The sequence below is a fragment of the Schistocerca nitens genome, chromosome 11 (genome assembly GCF_023898315.1).
Source record: "Schistocerca nitens isolate TAMUIC-IGC-003100 chromosome 11, iqSchNite1.1, whole genome shotgun sequence".
NCBI classification, from domain to species: Eukaryota; Metazoa; Arthropoda; class Insecta; order Orthoptera; family Acrididae; genus Schistocerca; species Schistocerca nitens.
The window spans coordinates 75,705,760-75,725,173 of NC_064624.1; the positions used below are offsets into that span (position 1 = coordinate 75,705,760).

The 19,414-nt window shown below is 44.5% G+C and overlaps 2 protein-coding genes across 52 annotated transcripts in view; both read right to left on the reverse strand.

The window, feature by feature from the left end:
- The window catches only part of LOC126212861 (zinc finger protein 83-like), a 1,762,073-nt gene that overhangs the window by 1,050,738 nt on the left and 691,921 nt on the right, over positions 1–19,414 (reverse strand). For 29 of the 50 annotated variants that reach the window (XM_049940318.1, XM_049940313.1, XM_049940312.1 and 26 more), the window contains one exon: positions 16,129–16,170. The exons of the other annotated variants lie outside the window; for them this stretch is intronic. In XM_049940318.1, coding sequence (XP_049796275.1) covers positions 16,129–16,170 — 42 coding nt within the window. The remainder of the gene's footprint in view (positions 1–16,128; positions 16,171–19,414) is intronic. 50 annotated transcript variants of the gene reach the window in all.
- Positions 1–19,414, reverse strand: part of LOC126212871 (zinc finger protein 664-like) — a 576,054-nt gene that overhangs the window by 241,955 nt on the left and 314,685 nt on the right. The gene's annotated exons all lie outside the window — the stretch shown is intronic.

Sequence of the window (19,414 nt, forward strand, 5' to 3'; positions counted from 1 at the left end):
AATGAATTACATTTCTGCACTACCCCACATGGCTCTCGTTGGTGAGTATGGTGGCAACCTGGGAAAAGGTCTCAGTCCTCTGATATTTTAGAAAGGCACAATGGTGTTACTCCTGCTGTCAGGGAGCGAGGAGCCAATGGGTATGACGTAAGTAATGGCTGGTAATGAGTGAGGGAACTCTGACAGCACAACGGTATGTCACAGAAATACTGTGTCATATGTTAAAACCCAACCTACAGTCTTATGGCGCCATTTTACAAAAGTACAAAGTTTGACTATACATGTAATGTGCCTCTGGACTGTCCTCATGGGATTGAAGTACTCCTGTGGCGAGCAACATCCTCAGATCTGTCCTGAACACAATGTGTGGGGACCAGCTCAAATGTCAACTCTATCAAGGCCTTGTATACCAAGGACTAGGTTACAACTGTTGTGGGCCAGCTTGCTTCAGATGATGATACAACAGCTTTATGGTGTTCAAGTTCTTTCAGGGTTTATAAGCAGAAAAGAAAACAAAACAAAAAAAAAATTCTTGGATTTTTCCCGGATTTCCCTGTAAAAGAAGCACTTTTTCCTATGTTCAAATACACTTCTTCCAAGGTGAAAAATACACTTCTTCCATGATAAGTGACAGTATACTTTCACTCAGAACTGTAAAAATATCAATCCTTTGAATGATAAAGGTTTTATACTCCAGGCAGAACTTCCTGGCATTCAGAGAACAAAAAAACTCGCAAAAAAGGTTTTGGAAATATCTGATGTGCACCAAATTTTATGCTGCATATTTTCATATTTGTATTATGCAAGCGTAAATTCGAATTTCACCAAACACAGCATGTTAGTTTCTGAAGCATTGAAATCAAGATTGAATTGTGAAGCCAATCATAGCTTATATCATGTGATCTCACCAGTGAATGACAGCAGATATTCAGAGCATACCACATGTGATGTAGTCAGCCAATAGCAGTATCACTTAAGTAGCATGAACACACAAATAGGAAAAGTTAATGGTTTAAATTAATGTATGTAATGTAGCTACAAGAAAAGCTAAGCTCCCACATATAATATTGGTCTTTTTGCGTGTGTTACATTTTAAGATACATAACACAAATGTGAAAGTAAAACTTTACGTAATGACATTAATGTCTGGTCTCCTGGGCTCAAAATTCTTTTAAGTGGCTAGTCCTCAATTGTCAAGTTTTAAATGAGAGTCAACACCCTGTGATTTAAGAAATTCATTGCACATCCTCACACATAACATAATTCATCTTGCATAAAAAGAAATTTACTTTGAAAGTACACTTTTCAAGGTACCATTCACAATATTTTCCTGTGACTTATTAGAAATAGGTTCTTTTCAGCAGTTTCCAGAAAGAGCCAGAAAACATGCATTACAGTGCATGGGCAACTACAATGACATAGGAAGCTCGCATGTTCGTGTGTGTGTGTGTGTGTGTGTGTGTGTGTGTGTGTGTGTGTGTGTGTGTGTGTGTGTTCGCTGACATCATAAGAGAAATAGAACATCAGATGATACTGGAGCATCAGAATTTTGTAAACCATACTAAACGCATAATTCTGCTTAAAGTGCACATTCAAATGTTCAGATTAAAAATGGAATAGGACGCCTAGCCTGATATTCAGCTTTTCACTGTGGTTTTCAGGATGCAAATTTTCTTTGAGTACCAGTACAGCATTATCTCATGTTTGGTTCTTTATTATGGCATAATGCCATACATGACAGAAGATAAAAATGTACACTTGAAATTCAGTGAACAGTTCAAATGGCTCTAAGACCTATGGACCTGATCATCTAAGGTCATCAGTCAATGAACAGATGAAACTAGCCAATTGTGTGGAGTGAAACACTGATTCCATTCAATTGACTGTCTCTGTGGAAAAGATTAGTAAAAGCCATATTTATTTAACAAGCTGATAAAAATAACTTCATTGTCCTGGAAGGTGATTAATGCTTGACTGCCAAAAACCATGGAAATAAAATAAGAAAAACTGAAACTAATAACATATTTTAGGCTTCCATAATTATGTGAATGTATTTTAATTCACTTGCCAGTTACCAATCAAAGAAACCCATTGCATTTTCATTTGACATGAGAACTGTAAATGTGGTGTCACCGCTAGACACCACACTTGCTAGGTGGTAGCTTAAATCGGCCGCGGTCCATTAGTACATGTCGGACCCGCGTGTCGCCACTGTCAGGATCGCAAACCGAGCGCCACCACATGGCAGGTCTCGAGAGACGTACTAGCACTTGCCCCAGTTGTACGGACGACATTGCTAGCGACTAGACGTACGAAGCCTTTGCTCTCATTTGCCGAGAGACAGTTAGAATAGCCTTCAGCTAAGTTAATGGGTACGACTTAACAAGACGCCAATTGTAACAGTGCATGTATTTTACGAGTCTCAATTGTATCAAGAATGCTGTATACCAAAGGAAGCATTAAAAGTTAAGTATATTCCAACGCTACGTATTTTCTTTATAGCAGTCATAACGTATCCTGTTCCAGACTTGACGCCAGTCGGCGTGTGTGTACGCGTGCGTTCCGGCTTCCTCCTCAGTGTGGCGTAGCAAGCTTGTTACGCCACAACAGATTGGCGCCGAGGATTAACGGAACATGTTCTTTCTAATTTGCACTAATTTGCACTAATTTGCTTGTGTCATGGCTTCGCCACAATCTCCAGATGTACTGTCCGAATTTTATCGCTTGCAGAATCAGCAGACGCAGGCGTTATTGGATGCCCTGGGACAGCTCGTCCAGGGTCAACGTGCGCTGCAAAACGATGCGGCCGCCGCCCCTTCATCGCTACCGCAGCCACAACATGCCGTTGCACCTCCGTTTCGTAGCTTTGACGCAGCCCACGAGTCTTGGACAGAATGGTCCCGACAGTTTGGCTTCCATCTTGCCGCCTACAGAATTCAAGGTAATGAGTGGCAGCCGTTTTTGCTTTCTTGTGTCGGTGTGTCCACCTACCGTGTGATAGTGAAATTGTTTCCCCGGCGCGACGTAGCAACTCTGTCCTATGAAGAAATTTTGTCTGCTTTGGATGCCTATTTCAAAGAAACAGTCAATGTCGTTGCAAAAAGGTATACGTTCTTTCGTACAAAACGTACGGCCGGTCAGACTAATAGGGAGTGGGTTGCAACATTGCAAGGACTTACTAGGGAGTGTGCATTTCAACGTGACTGTGGACTTCCGTATTCAGATACTATGGTGCATGATGCAATAGCACAGAACGTTTCTGATGTTCGCATAAGGGAACAGATTTTGAAACTAGTTAATCCCTCCCTTCAACAAGTGATAGACATATTAGATAGGCAAGACACACTTGACTTTGCTCAGGAATCATTTGAAACTTCGCCATCAGTGTGTCACATTAACCGGCCCGCCGGGCGCGCTGCGCGGAACTGTAAACAGCCTTCGCGCACGTCCGCACCGCCACGTGTGCCACCTAAGCAGGCCAATGCCGTGCTCAAATCATGCCCGCGGTGTGCAACTAGACATTCGCGTGAAAATTGCCCGTCACGCCAAGCTATTTGCTTTTACTGTCATAAGAAAGGACATGTTCAAAGTGTTTGCCAGAAAAAGCTTAGATCAGACATTCACAACAATTCCAGGCCCTTTGCTTCGCGCCGGAATCGAACCAAGGACAATCAGGCTCGTGGACCTTCGCCCATGGACATTCATGTAGTTAATTCCAACCCGTCCAGTGACACTTTATCTAACAGTGACTGTGTTCGTCCCACAAAACGTGTGCGTCGACGTCGCCGGATATCCCGTAAAGTCGCAAGTGCTTCTGTACCTGTATCAGTTCAAATTGCAAGAGACAGTCGCTCTTGTCGTCAGCAGGACAATAAACTTTTTGTAGATTTGGACTTTGCCAGACAAGTGATACCATTCCAGCTCGATACCGGAGCTGCAGTTTCATTGCTCAATCACGCCACGTACAAACAACTGGGCGCACCTCCGTTGCGTGCCGCAAATGTTCAGCTCAATAGTTACTCAGGACAGCAAATACCTGTGTTAGGACAGTGCAGCCTTCTTGCCACATACAAGGGACAAACTAAACTTGTGTCATTTTACGTTCTTCGTTCTTCTACTGCAGTGAACTTGTTTGGTTTAGATTTATTTCAGTTGTTTAACATGTCTATCGTAAATCAGGTCCTATCAGTGAATCAGACTGTGCCTTCAGCCAGTGTTTCTAGTCTATGTGAGGAATTTGCAGACATTTTTGCACCGGGCCTTGGTTGCGCTAAGAACTATGAAGCACATTTGGAACTGAAAGTGAACGCGCAACCGAAATTTTTCAGAGCGCGCAATGTTCCCCACGCATTGCGTGATGAGGTCGCCAGAACATTACACGATTTAGAATCTCAATGTGTAATTGAACGTGTGCAGGCTTCTCTCTGGGCCTCACCCTTAGTAATTTTGCCAAAAACCTTCCGGAAAACTGAGGCTTTGTGTGGACTTCAAGGCAACTGTGAATCCACAACTTGTGACTGCTCCTTTTCCTTTGCCCCGCCCGGAAGATCTTTTTGACAAACTGTGCCCGGGAACATATTTTTCGAAGTTGGACCTCGCAGATGCGTACTTGCAAATACCTGTGGACGACGAATCCCAGCGCATATTGGTGGTTAACACGCATCTTGGATTGTATCGATTCAAAAGACTGCCATTCGGGTGTGCATCCGCCCCTGCATTGTTTCAGCAATATTTACAAACTATTTGTGCGTCGGTCCCTACTGCAGCAAACTATCTGGACGATATTGTGATCTCCGGAAAGACAGAAGCCGAACATTTAGAAAATCTACGAACATTAATTCAGGTATTGCGGCAAAATGGTCTTCGCTTGAGGAAGGACAAATGTGTGTTTTTTGCTCGTGACTTACTATATCTGGGCCATGTCATAAATGCACAAGGCATACATCAGAGTCCAGAGCACCTCCGCGCCATACAGGAGTTACCTTCGCCACAGAATGTGAAGCAGCTACAGAGTGCGTTGGGAAAAATTAATTACTATGCCAGGTTTGTGCCGTGCGCTTCTTCCATTTCAGCTCCGCTTCATCGCTTACGCCGTAAAGGTGTTCCGTTCATCTGGACGACGGAATGCGAACACGCCTTTCGCCAGTTGAAATCGGCGTTGCTTTCTAATACTTGCCTTACGCCATTCGATCCCCGGAAACCTCTTTTGTTGATGGTCGATGCCTCGGATTTCGGGATCGGTGCTGTGCTTGCGCACAAAGATGGCTCGCATGATCGTCCTATTGCCTTTGCGTCCAAATTGCTCTCGTCAGCGCAAAGAAATTATTCACAGATAGAGAAAGAAGCTTTAGCTCTCGTGTTTGGTGTTACAAAGTTTCACGATTTCTTGTATGGTCGTCACTTTCCCGTCATCACAGACCACAAACCTTTGACATCGCTTTTTCATCCGAACAAGCCTGTACCTCCACGTACAGCGCAGAAATTCATTCGCTGGTCTATTTTTCTCTCGCAGTACCGCTACGATATCTTGTATCGGTCCACTGCTAAGCACGGAAACGCTGATGCGTTGTCCCGTTTGCCGGTTGTTGAGGATAAAGCATTCGATTCTTCCGAACTTGCTTGCATGTTCATTGATTCGGAAACCGATGATGTGGTCGAATCGTTCCAATTGATTTTCGTCGTGTAGCTACAGCCACCGCTGCTGACCCTGTCCTTGCTACTGTTTTGCGTTTTGTTGCTATGCAATGGCCTTTGTCAAAGTCACGGATCGAGGATCCGCTGGTTTGCCGATTTTTTGCTCACAAGGAGAGACTTTTTGTACGACGTGGTGTTTTGTTGTTGCGTTCGGATAATGATCAATCCAGAGTCGTGGTCCCACATTCGTTACAGTCCTCTGTCTTACAGCTTCTTCACCACGGACATTGGGGTATAGTGCGAACGAAACAACTTGCTCGTCAGCACTGTACTTGGTTCGGAATCGATGCTGCGATTACGAATATGTGCTCTTCTTGTCTGGCGTGTGCCGAACAACAATCCGCACCGCCGCGGAATTTCTTTGCATGGCCGAAAGCCACTTCCCCTTGGCAACGCTTACACATCGATTTTGCTGGTCCCTTCTGGAATGTTCGATGGTTGGTTGTGGTGGATTCCTTCAGTAATTTTCCTTTCGTTGTCCGGATATCTTCCACGACGTCATCTGCCACCATCCAAGCGTTGTCTGCTATTTTTTGCATTGAAGGTCTACCACAGACTATTGTTTCCGACAATGGCCCACAATTCATGTCCGCAGAATTTCAGTCATTCTGCAAGGCCAATGGTATTCAACATCTGACATCCGCGCCGTTTTCGCCTCAGTCAAACTGTGCCGCTGAACGATTGGTCTGGACTTTCAAGTCACAGATGTTGAAATTGAAAGAGTCGCATTCTTGGGAGGACGCGTTATTGCTCTTTTTGTCCTCTTATCGCTCTCAGCCCCGCGATGGTCGCTCGCCGGCTGAGTTGCTCCATGGTCGTCCTCATCGAACCTTGATGTCTTTGCTGCATCCGCCGCATCAGGTTCCTGTGCAGCGGCAGACTCCTGCTTTTGCTCCTGGCGACGTTGTTTTCTATCGCAACTATCGCGGTTCACGGCGTTGGCTCGCAGGGCGCATTCTTCGCTGCCTCGGCCGCGCGATGTATTTGGTTTTGGGGGCCTCTGGTGAGGTGCGTCGGCATCTCAATCAGCTGCGCCTCTATCGTCTACTGGGTTCTGCCGCTCCCCGTCTGCTTTCAACGATGGTGCCGTCCGGTCAGCGCCCTGGGGACCCATCTACTGGCTCGCCTCAGCCCCAGGTGTTACCGACGCTGCCTTCCATTTTGCCCCATGCCGTCGCGCCGCCGCCGCAGCTGCCGCAGCCGCCGCCGCCCGCAGTGGACGCTTCGCTGCAGCCGCCAAGCGCCTCCCTGGGTCACGCGCCGTCGCTCGCTTCCCGTGACCAGATGTCCTCCGCCATGGAACTCTTGCCCGCTCCGGACCAGATGTCGTCTTCGCCTGTCGGGTGCCCCGACCACATGGAGGTCGACCCTTCGGCCCCTCCTGTCTCATTACGGGCGCATACACCTCATGTTGACGTGCACCCTGGACTAGGTTTTCAGGCGTTTCCTAGCTCCCCTCGGACCGAATGGCCGGGTGCGGGTGGCACAGCCTCGCCTGTTGTTAGGATCCCCACCTCATCGCATACGTCAACATGGGGTCCTCCCCACGGCGGGCGGAAGCCTTATACCACGACCGTTCGCCAATTTGCGGGGGAGGAATGTGGTGTCACCGCTAGACACCACACTTGCTAGGTGGTAGCTTAAATCGGCCGCGGTCCATTAGTACATGTCGGACCCGCGTGTCGCCACTGTCAGGATCACAAACCGAGCGCCACCACATGGCAGGTCTCGAGAGACGTACTAGCACTTGCCCCAGTTGTACGGACGACATTGTTAGCGACTAGACGTATGAAGCCTTTGCTCTCATTTGCCGAGAGACAGTTAGAATAGCCTTCAGCTAAGTTAATGGCTACGACTTAGCATGACGCCAATTGTAACAGTGCATGTATTTTACGAGTCTCAATTGTATCAAGAATGCTGTATACCAAAGGAAGCATTAAAAGTTAAGTATATTCCAACGCTACGTATTTTCTTTATAGCAGTCATAACGTATCCTGTTCCAGACTTGACGCCAGTCGGCGTGTGTGTACGCGTGCGTTCCGGCTTCCTCCTCAGTGTGGCGTAGCAAGCTTGTTACGCCACAACAGTAAATGAGAAGAAAACAGCAAAATCACTAAATGTAAACACGGCTCATGTGGAGGCTAACCCTCTCCCCACTACAACCCAGACTGCTCGACGCATGCACAAATCTGGCAGCTTGGGCATGCCAGAAAAAGTTTTCTAGGTAGCATCTGGCCACTTGTTACTACTGATGATACATGAACTGCCACTCTTCAAGTAGCCAGAAGTGGGAAAAGGTACTGCCCATAAGCAATGTAACTGAATGCATGTGAGCCTCCTGGCAACTGCTCAAACGAAATTAATGTAAACAATTGTGATGTCAAGCTCATTGGCAGCAGTTTATTGTTATGAAGTATACCACAGTCTTCATCGTAAAACCTTTGACACATTTTGCTGTTTATTGGTTCTCACCAGTTAAAATTACAAACATTTAACTGAGTACTAAAACAATGAAAAATTTCAAGAATTCTAAAAAATTACCAGGTTTTTCCCAGATTTCATAGTTGCCCCAGAGCATATACACCCTGTCTGTAAATTTGACTCAATTCTGTAAGCACCTAAACAACAACACATACCCTCACAAACCATGTAGTTTCATTTTGTTTAATCCTCCCCTAACGTGTACTTCCCTTTTTTGATAAGGAATGTGTATGAGAACACGTACAACTCTTACAGGCTGTAACTACAATTTGCCACTTAGAAAGGCACCTACTACCACATCCACGAGCTAGGCGATATATTGTGCATGCTAGTCAGAGAGTCACAATTGAATCAATAATCTGTAATAATGTGTACACTGTGACTCTCATGAACTTCTGAAAATGCTGCTAAAATGCAATATAATGGTAATAAAGACGGTGCAGTCAACAAGGGATATGTTTACAATACCTGATTTTAACAGTAATTCATTTAAGATACACTGAAGAGCCAAAGAAACTGGTACATATACCTAATATCATGTAGGGCGCCTGCGAACTCCCAGAAATGCTGCAACATATCATTGCATGGACTAGACCAATGTTTGAAGTAGAGCTGGAGGGAATTCACACCATGAATCCTACAGCGCTATCCATAAATCCATAAGAGTACAAGGAGGTGGAGATCTCTTCTGAACAGAATTCTGGGAGGCATCCCATATCACTACAACTGCACACACCCCCAACCATTACAGAGCCTCCACCAGCTTGAACAGTCCCCTGCTGACATGCAGAGTCCATAGATTCATGAGGTTGTCTCCATACCCATACACATCCATATGCTCGATACAATTTGAAACAAGATCCATCTGACCAGACAACATGTTTCATCAACAGTCCAATTTCGGTGCTGAGAGGCCCAGGCGAGCTGTAAAGCTTTATGTCGTGTAGTCATCAAGGGTACATAAACGGGCCCTCACCTCCAAAATCCAATATCAATGATGTTTCGTTTAATGGTTCGCACTTGTTGATGGCCCAGCACTGAAATCTGCTGCAATTTGCAGAAGGGTTGCACTTCTGTCATGCTGAACAATTCTCTTCAGTCTTTGTCCCATTCTTGAAGGATCTTTTTCTGGCCTCAGTGGCATTTGAGATTTGATCTTTTACCAGATACCTGATATTCACAGTACGCTTGTGAAATGTGTCATACAGGAAAATCCCCAGTTCATTGCTACCTCCGAGATGCCATGTCTCATTGCTCATGCGCCGACTGTAATGTTCAAACTCACTCAATTCTTGACAGCCTTCCACTGTAGCAGCAGTAACTGAACTAACAACTGCACCAGACACTTGATGTCTCGTATAGGTGCTGGCAACTGCAGCTCTGTATTCTGCCTGTTTACAAATCTCTTTATTTGAATATGCATGCCTATACCAGTTTCCTTGGCACTTCAGTGTAGTTTGATGAAGTGAAAGAGACCTTTACGTGTTGAAACTCCACACAGGATATTATGCAGAAGTCACTTATAATCTAAGTAATGGACATTGTAGTATTTTGGCAAATGTAAGAACAAACTTAATACCAAATCAAAGGACAACTTCTTATATACTGACTATCAACATTTAGTATCACAACATTCTTAGTTTGATTAACTATGGGCTGTTAGTGTGAATGTTGTATGTAAGATTACACCTGAAATTAAAATAAAAATGCTTTAATCGTGCACAATATATTTATTGTTCTAACAGAACACGGAGTTGGAAGGAGTTTCTTGATTTGCCTATTTTGAGAAGATATAACATACGTTCTTCAAAAGACGTATTTCAAGTAGTAGAAAATCAAATCCTTAACACCGAAATGAACTTTCTGGCTTTCAGTTACATGACACTATGATGCGGTCTAGGGACATTGTAATAGAGAAAAGTGGGACTGTCCCACTTGTTTTTACAGAACCCTCCAATGCAAATATTTTCTCTTGTTTAATGACCACTTTTCCTTCAAAGTGCAAGTACTATGTAGGCACAAAACTATCAAATTCCCGTTTATGTAGTATTTTACTAAAATTTTATTATTTACATTATAATCTACTGATTACTTGTTAACAATAGTGGTGTGGTTGCAATATAAACATTTCCTCTAAAAAAAAAAAAGTTTTGCAACTAACTATACGGGTAAAATGCAAGCTAATCACATGTAAAAAATCACCAGGAAGACAATTCAGTCCCTATTCTATTAAAGGGACATAGCCAAAATCTATAATCTGTTGGGCTCATCTCCACTACTACATTGTTCCACACCATGGATGTATTGTTTTGCCAAGTGACACACAAATCAATCAGACAGCTCAGATTAATAGAGTTTGAGCATGAAGACATTCCAGATATATTATGAATGGTCTCTTAACATGTTACTGTTCACCATCCTTGACACCACTGACACTGTGTCAGGAATCATACCGAATCATTGAATCAGTAAGGTCTGTTGTTCATTTCCTAACCTGTTTATTAAGTAAGAATTAGGCTGCACAAAAGTGCAAATGCATTAAAACTGAGAAACTCTTGAGACGCAGAAACACTTCATTGCCATCTTCAAGAACAAAATCTAATATCATTATTAGCTGCGTATGACTCTATGCCCAGGACCTATGTTCCTATAATACTGTCAAAGGTGAAGGGTTCAGGAACTTACGTCAGGACTTTTCAGGTATATGTGTAAAGTATGCAAAATCTCCCTGCATAAATGTTAATGTCCTTCTTCATCTGTCAACAATATAACAATATTTCTGAGGAAACTAAAAAAAAATCAAAGCAGGAAACCAAAAGTAGCTTGGTAACCAATGCATGTGCCTCTGAAATGGATTAATGGTCTGACGAATACACTAAAACTGAATACGTTACCATTACTGGTCACTATGACTCCTGAAATCCAGATTAAATCATATTTCATGCAGGTTGGGATTTCTTTTTGAAGATGGAATTTGTGGCACTTATTCAGAAGGTGGAATATCTGTAATAGACCACACAGCTAATATCAAGTCAGCACTTCCGTCGTTTAAGCGGCTTTTCTGTATACCACACTGCATTGCAACAATGCTAAGATACGTGTTAGTTGAAGAGAAATTTATCAAAGAATTTGTGTCACAAACACTCACACTAATAACTTCAAGGAATATCATGAATTACTTAAAAAAACTAGTTTAAGAAAACTTGTCACCAAAACACTAAAGTCCATAATGGATATCAGTTTGAATACTATTGTTGATATAACAGAGTCTGTGGCAAATGTCATGGAGGAGTTCATAGTCACATTATCAGTATGGAATCAAATGCATCAATTACAAGGCTGGAACAGAGGCTAACTACGGCTTTGATTCATTTCCTCTCGAAGCTTTAATGCATCACTCATAAGCTTCAAACAGACAAGCATCCAACTTCCCTTTTGTTTTGGTAATGTACTACAATACGATTTCCCACTTGTCTGTTCCAGAAACTACATCAACAACATCCTTGGAACTAGAGTTACTAGTATGGATTCCTTCTACTTCCTTGTTAACAAGCATTTATGGCCACCAAAGGAGACTACTGTTAAGGTCTTATTTTATACTGCAGACAGAAATCACAGCGCTTAAGCAAAGGACAGAATCTCTTCTGAAAGAGAAAATAAAGATTTGTAACAAATATCTTTTCACAGCATATTTTGTCCTAACATTCAAAATCTGAAAATCTAAAGCCAGAAGAAAGACAGGAAGTGCATAGTACAGTGTGCAGAACATATAGTGCATTAAAGGATGGTAAGTCACAGTTGTGCTGTCAGTGTAACACAATAGTGTGTGTGTGTGTGTGTGTGTGTGTGTGTGTGTGTGTGTGTGTGTGTGTGTGTTTCAGTTCCAGTCAAGGAAGGTGGTCTTTGCCCAATGGAACCAAAGAACAGTTGAGGTGGCAATGGGGTAGATAACATACATGTAGATGATTCTTGCAAGAGGAAAAGCAATATAAAAGATGAAATTGCACATTTCTTAGCAAGTTACTCTGAAAATGAAGATCCAGCAGAGCTGCTGGCATAAAGGAGTGTACATGAAAAACAGTTTCCAAGACTCTTCAGATTAGCTCAATCTTTGCTAATAATACCTGCAGCAAATGCATTTAAGGAAAGAAATTTTAGGTTAGTAGGGCCGATTATCAATGAGAAAAGATCACTAATCAGTCCACAAAATGTTAGTAGCTTGCTGATTCTGCATAACTTCTATTTGCTAAGGTTTACTTTGCAGAAATGGTAATTTCGAAGATTATTTTGTTTATATGTTGCAGTTCTTGTTTATGCACAAAAGTCTGTGGTGCCTACTCTTTTATTCTGTTTCTTAGTTTCTAGGGACAGAAGAATGATTCTAACAGCCAGGTGGATCCACTCAACAAATAGTGATATTTATTTTACAGTGCAGTAAACTGCTATTACTTTCTGCAATTCAATTTCAATACATCTGTAGTTCAAAATGTTGTGGTTTTATTTGTCTAAAGATCTGTTCTAAACATCTTGCTATTATCAATATTCTACTTCCACCCACTCTCAGTACTGCATACTCTCACTCTCAGTACTGTGTATTAAGTGAGCCCTACAGTTTTTAACACTGTTTCAATGTCAACAACAGACATATATTGTGTATTATTTTAATGGAAATCACGTGAACAATCAATGGAACGTGGAACTAACTCACATCTGGTAGTTCCCCAGCAGATGTGAAACATCTAAGGTCATACTATAATTTGCAGCCCCATGTTAAACTTAACCACAAAGTTACTTTGAACACCAATCCTTTACAAGTCCTACTGGAAGTGGCCCTTGACATCCTTTGACATTTTAACTATCTTACCCAACCAGTTATCTGGGAATCAGTGTTTAGTGAGGATTCAAAACAAAAATGGAACTCCTCAGTCCTCACAGTTTGCCAGAGGCACTGATGCTACTACCTTAAACCTTTGGATTTATGGTCCAATATTTATCATCTTCACCACACACCAGTATACTTAGTTGAGTACAGCAGTTCAGATATTCTTCCTTCTCGAAGTCCTTTAGCCGTTATCAGAGGGTGAGGGAGGGGGGAGGGGGAAAGGGAGGGGGGAGGGAGGGGGTGGGAGAGAGAGGGGGAGGGGCGTAGGGGGAAGGAGGGGGAGGGGGAGGGGGAGGGGGAGGAAGGGGGGAGGGGGAGGCGGGAGGGGAGGCAGGGGGAGGGGGAGGCGGGTGGGGAGGCAGGGGGAGGGGGAGGCGGGTGGGGAGGCGGGTGGGGAGGCGAGAGGGGGAGCGGGAGGGGGAGGCGGGAGCGGGAAGGGAGAAGGTGAGAGGGGAGAGGGGGAGGGGGAGAGGGGGGAAGAGAGGGAGGGGGAGAGGCGGTAGGGGGGGATGGGGAGGGGGAGAGGGGGGAAGAGAGGGAGGGGGAGAGGCGGTAGGGGGAGATGGGGAGGGGGAGAGGGGGCAGGGAGGGGGAGAGGGGGCAGGGAGGGGGAGGGGGAGGGGGAGAGGTGGGAGAGGGGGAGAGAGGAGGAGAACGAGGGGAAGAGAGGGGGAGAGAGAGGGGGGGCAGGTAGGGGGAGAGCGAAAGGGAGGGAGGCAGGAGGTGGAGAGAGTGAGAGGGAGGGGTCAGAGAGGGGGGAGGCAGGAGGTGGAGAGAGTGAGAGGGAGGGGTCAGAGAGGGGGGAGGGGGAGGGGGGAGAGGGAGGGGGCAGAGAGGGGGGAGGGGGAGAGGGGGAGAGGGGGGAGAGGAGTGTGAGGGGGGAGAGGAGTGTGAGGGGGGGAGAGGAGTGTGAGGGGGGGAGAGGAGTGTGAGGGGGGAGAGGAGTGTGAGGGGGGAGAGGAGTGTGAGGGGGGAGAGGAGTGTGAGGGGGGAGAGGAGTGTGAGGGGGGAGAGGAGTGTGAGGGGGGAGAGGAGTGTGAGGGGGGAGATGGGGGGAGAGGCGGCAGAGGGGGGTGAGGGGCGAGTGGGGCGAGAGGGGGGAGTGGGGGGAAAGGGGGAGAGAGGGAGAGGGAGTGGGGGAGGGGGAGAGGGGGGAGAGGGGGAGGGGGAGAGTGGGGAAAGGGGGGAGAGGGGGAGGAGAGGGGGATAGGTGGGAGGGGGAGGAGGGGAGGGGGAGGAGGAGGGGAGGGAGGAGGGGAGGGGGAGGGGGAGGAGGAGGGGAGGGGGAGGGGGAGGGGAGGATGAGGGGAGGGGGGAGGAGGGGGAGGAGGAGGGGGGAGGAGGGGAGGGGAGGAGGGGAGGGGGAGGAGGGGAGGGAGGAGGGGAGGAGGGAGGAGGGGAGGAGGGGAGGAGGGGAGGAGGGGAGGAGTGGAGGAGGGGAGGAGGGGAGGGGGGAGGAGGAGGGGAGGAGGGGGAGGGGGAGGAGGGGGAGGGGGAGGAGGAGGAGGGGGAGGAGGAGGGGGGAGGGCGTGGAGGAGGGGAGGGGAGGGGAGGGGGAGGGGGAGGGGGAGGAGGAGGGGAGGGGAGGGGGGAGGGGGGAGGGAGCAGGGGGGAGGGAACAGGGGGGAGGGGGCAGCGGGTTGGGGGAGGGTAGGGGGAGGGGGCAGCGGGTTGGAGGAGGGTAGGGGGAGGGGGCAGCGGGTTGGGAGAGGGGGGAGGAGGGAGGGGGGAGGACGGAGGGAGGGAGGGAAATATGCACATTTCATACTAACCAAGCACTATTGAATCCTTTTGCACAAGATGCAATTCAGAACCACATATACAGTTATCACCACCACAGATGTCGGCTGATATTAGATAAGCCTTGTACAACATTACATTAAGCCAAAGGACTTAAAGGCAACAAATCACTGCTATTGGTCTTCAGAGTCATAAATATAACATTGTACTGATAAGCAGTGATGTTGTACAGTTGTCATGTTTCATGCCTCATAAATAGATGGTTATGGGTGTGAATCTTGCCAAGTGCTTTAAAACTGTTTATATTTGAATCTTTATGAAAACAACATTTTTACTTTTATTCAATTAGCTGGTTGAAATCTAATTTCTTCTTTATAATCCTTTGCTGTGTTACTTTCATCATTGTACTGACTTCTTTATTTGCCTTGACTTTTTCCTTTCCATGATTCTTTTTTCATTTTGAAGCTTCCTGTGATACCTATTACCTGCAACTGAGTACTAACCAGTACTGTTCATTTGTTGGTAACATGTCAGCTCATGTAACCTGTGTGGGGATAGTTTCAGGTGAAAATGAGAAAGTAGTTTGCTTTTAGTTCTGAAACAATTTTTTCTGTGGTGAATTTGCTCACAGAGGTTAGCTTTAATCGCTGTGAACAAAGCAAGTGTGATGAAAAGTTCTGCTACAGGTTGACTGCTGTTGTCTCAGTTATATTGCACATCCAATATTGTTGTTAGGTTAGGACAAGAGTGCAAATTCAGTGCTAGAAAACAGATTATCTGCCCCAGTTCAGTCATGGATCACGTAAAATCAGTTGTTGACAGAGCATCTCACAGTCCTGTCATAGCTCACAGCAGCTGCTGCCAACATTGCCCCATGTTACACGCAACTAACAGCACTTAACAGACTTTACTGGCCAAGTTTGTGTGTCACCTATAACCGAGCATTAGCTAGCAAGCACTGTACCAAAGCTGTAGTAGCAAGTGACCAAAATCAACTAACAATTTATTTTAACCAGACTACAGAAATTTATCTGTGATATTTCTGATATTCAATATCTCATATCTTACAATGTATATGCTGCAGCAATTTTGAATTCCATCCCGTCTTCACTGTGTTGCATAAAAAAACTTAACATGCAGTTAAATGTAATTCCGTCTGAGAGTACTACTCCTTGCCCTCCAAAATTCAAACCAATAATCATGCACATAGATAAAAACTAAAGCAGAGAGAGAGAGAGAGAGAGAGAGAGAGAGAGAGAGAGAGAGAGAGAGAGAGAGAGTTACGAGGAAAAGAAAGACGTATTAGACATTAATGTATGATAGTAACTCACCTCCTCTTTAATTGCCTGAGGATCAAAGTCAGGAATGTATAACTGTAACCAAAAGAAACAGAGAAAAATAAAACCACTTTTGAAGACATGAAGTTGATTAGCTTGAATACTATCACTGTAAAGGCATTACATGCACTGATTCTGTACATGAGAAAATTCTTACATTTAGTATCAGCAGAATGTGTCCTATCACATGCAGTGAAGAATGAGTTAATGTCCCATGCCAGGTTAAAACATGGCTTCCAAGATTACATACTTTCCTCATTGTAGAAGTTTCACATTTTAATTAATGACATTCATGCATTCATTCATTTGTACATTAGTTGAAAGAAATAAAAACTTTCAGGGATGAAGAACACCTCAAAATATAGATTAATAGCCCCAACGAAGCCACTGCAGATATCTTCTCTAAAGTATACTAACGATAAATAATTGAGACTAGTGCCGATCCTTTCACACTAACAATTATGAACATTTCTTTGGATTACTTTAAAAATGGGACAGTGACTACTTTGAAATAAAATACACTGGCTCTCCTCTTACACTACTAAAGCGTGTTTTTATTTATTGCTCCAACTGAACACTTCTGTAACATTGTTCAGTACCTACATACCGGCAAAGAAAAAACCACGTAGACATTGCATCCCTCCGTCCAAATATTTGTATAGATTAAAGGACTGCCTAAAAAAGTTTTGTAATAGCTGAGGATGTTCAATTTTCTGCCTAATGCCCACTGGAAACCTATTACAGACTCCATATATTGAACTCTATTCTGATATATGCACAGGTATAAATGCTTTATATTGATATTGCTCTTCCATCAAGTAGTGTGGTTGTGATACCACAATACACTCTAATTGTTAACCACATATTCCATTATGGAGTTCATTTATTAGCAACTAAGTACTTCATACCCTTGCTCCTTGAAGAGGCTCTTCGAAGATTTCATGTAATGAGTGCCCACTGATATTTACTTCTGGAACTTTTTAAGTTATTCTCACTTTTTTTGCAACTGCACAATATGAGTCGTCTTACTTTAGGTTAAGCTGTCTGTTGGGAACCAGTTATCAGGGCATCCTATTATCCTCCTGGCAACGTGGTACATGTTTGGGCCCTTCATCTGTTTACTGCTATCATACCAGAAGTGGACCAAACACTAAAACCTTAGGGCATAAAATTCTACATGATGTCATTTCTGTAGTATTATTTATTAATATGAAACTCTGCTGCCTGTTTTGATAACATCACTTCATAAGTCTAGAGGGAATGCTTTTACCATCATTCTATTTTTGTTTCCCTGGTATAATTTAAAGATCCAGATAATTTATATCCTCACACAGAGCATAGACACTGATGCAGTGGGGTGGCTTTCATGGCTCAACAATACAGGTCGCAGCACTGTACATGCAACCACACGGGAAGGTTACCTGTGGAGGCTAGTCAGTCTGTTCAATGTTCCATGGATCCTTTGTACCATTAAGATCAATAATAATGTGGCATGAGTTATTCCACATTCACAAGTGAATATGGATACATACTGATCATTTACAATGGTTCCATGTAGGCTTTCACGGCCGGCGTCTTCATCAATAAACACTTCCGGGCTAAGTTGCCATGGTCGATCTGTAGAACTTCTTCTCCCTGATGTTTCGTTCTCAACTACGGAGAACATCTTCGGAGGTGAGTCAACGACTGGCTGCTAGGAACTGGGGCCGCCGCTTATATGGATATCGTAGAGGGCGCCACCGCACGTCACGTGGCGTCGATGTGCAGCTATCTCTGGCTATCGGCTGTTCTCTCGATTGCAGGCAATCGATTGTCACGTGATTGATGCAACGTCGACCGGCATATCTTATCCAATTTTAATCCTTCTTCTTTACGATTAAAATTGTATTGATGTTTGTGGATTTCAATTGCCTCTCTATACATACGTGTATAATAATGCGACGTCCTCGCTAGCACGCTTGTTTCACCAAATTTTATTTCATGATCTCCAACCTTAAAAACATGTTCCGCTACTGCCGATTTGTCGATATGTCCCAAGCGACAGTTTCTTTTGTGCTCCGTCAACCATGTATTGATGCTTCTTTTTGTAGTTCCTATGTAAACCCTGCCACAACTGCACGGAGTTTTCTACACCCCTGGGGTGGCTAGGGGGTGACGAGCATCTTTTGTTGATCTTAGGCATTCACTAATTTTCTTAGTAGGTCTGAAAATGGTCTCTACGTGAAACTTGGCTAGTACTTTCCCAAGTTGATGAAGCTCTCTCCCATATAGCCGATATGTTCCCTACTGATGTAGTAGACAGACGGTCTGATGATACAACCATTCCCGTCCATGCGCATTGAGAGTCATGTCATAACAGTCATCAAATTTCATAAAAAGTTCAAGATATCGTAATGAGGTTTCTTGCAAATGTTAGCACAGAAAGAAGCACATGTATTGTAAGGCACATGTATTGTATCATAAATAATCAAAAATTTGGCCTTGACCAAGATAGGGAAGTAACTCGTCCACAGCTGTGAGAGGTCAATGGAATGGGGACACGTAAATATGTCAACAGTGCATCAGTAAAACTCAAGACCAAATTTAAACATATCTTCAGCATCTTGGGAGTGACAGCGCATAATGAATTAACTAGTCCACAGCAGGTAAGCAGTTGATGTGACCATCTGCATTCCATCACACAAGATGGATGACAAATTCCACATCATATTACTTTATTAAGTACACTATGTGGTCAAAAGTATCCGGACACCACCAAAAACATACAATTTTCATATTAGGTGCATTGTGCTGCCACCTACTGCAAGGTACTCAATATCAGTACCTCAGTCCTCATTAGATATCATGAGAGAGCAGACTGGGGCACTCCGAACGTTGTCAGGTGATTGGGTTTAACTTGTGTCATACGTCTGTATGCGAGATTTCCACACTCCGTAACACCGCTAGGTCCACTGTTTCCAATGTGATAGCGAAGTGGAAACTTGAAGGGACACGTACAGCACAAAAGCGTATAGGCCGACCTTGTCAGTTGGCTGACAGAGACCACAGACAGTTAAAGAGGGTCATAATGTGTAATAAATGACATGCATCCAGACCATCACACCAGATCCACATGAAGTACTATAGCAGTTTGGCGGGAGGCGAGAAACCTTGGATATCATGGTCGCAAGGCTTTTCATAGGTCACACATCACACCAGTAAATGCCGAACAATGCCTCACTTGGTGAAAGGAGCGCTAACATTGGATGACAGAACTGTGCAGAAACGTTGCGTGGAGTGA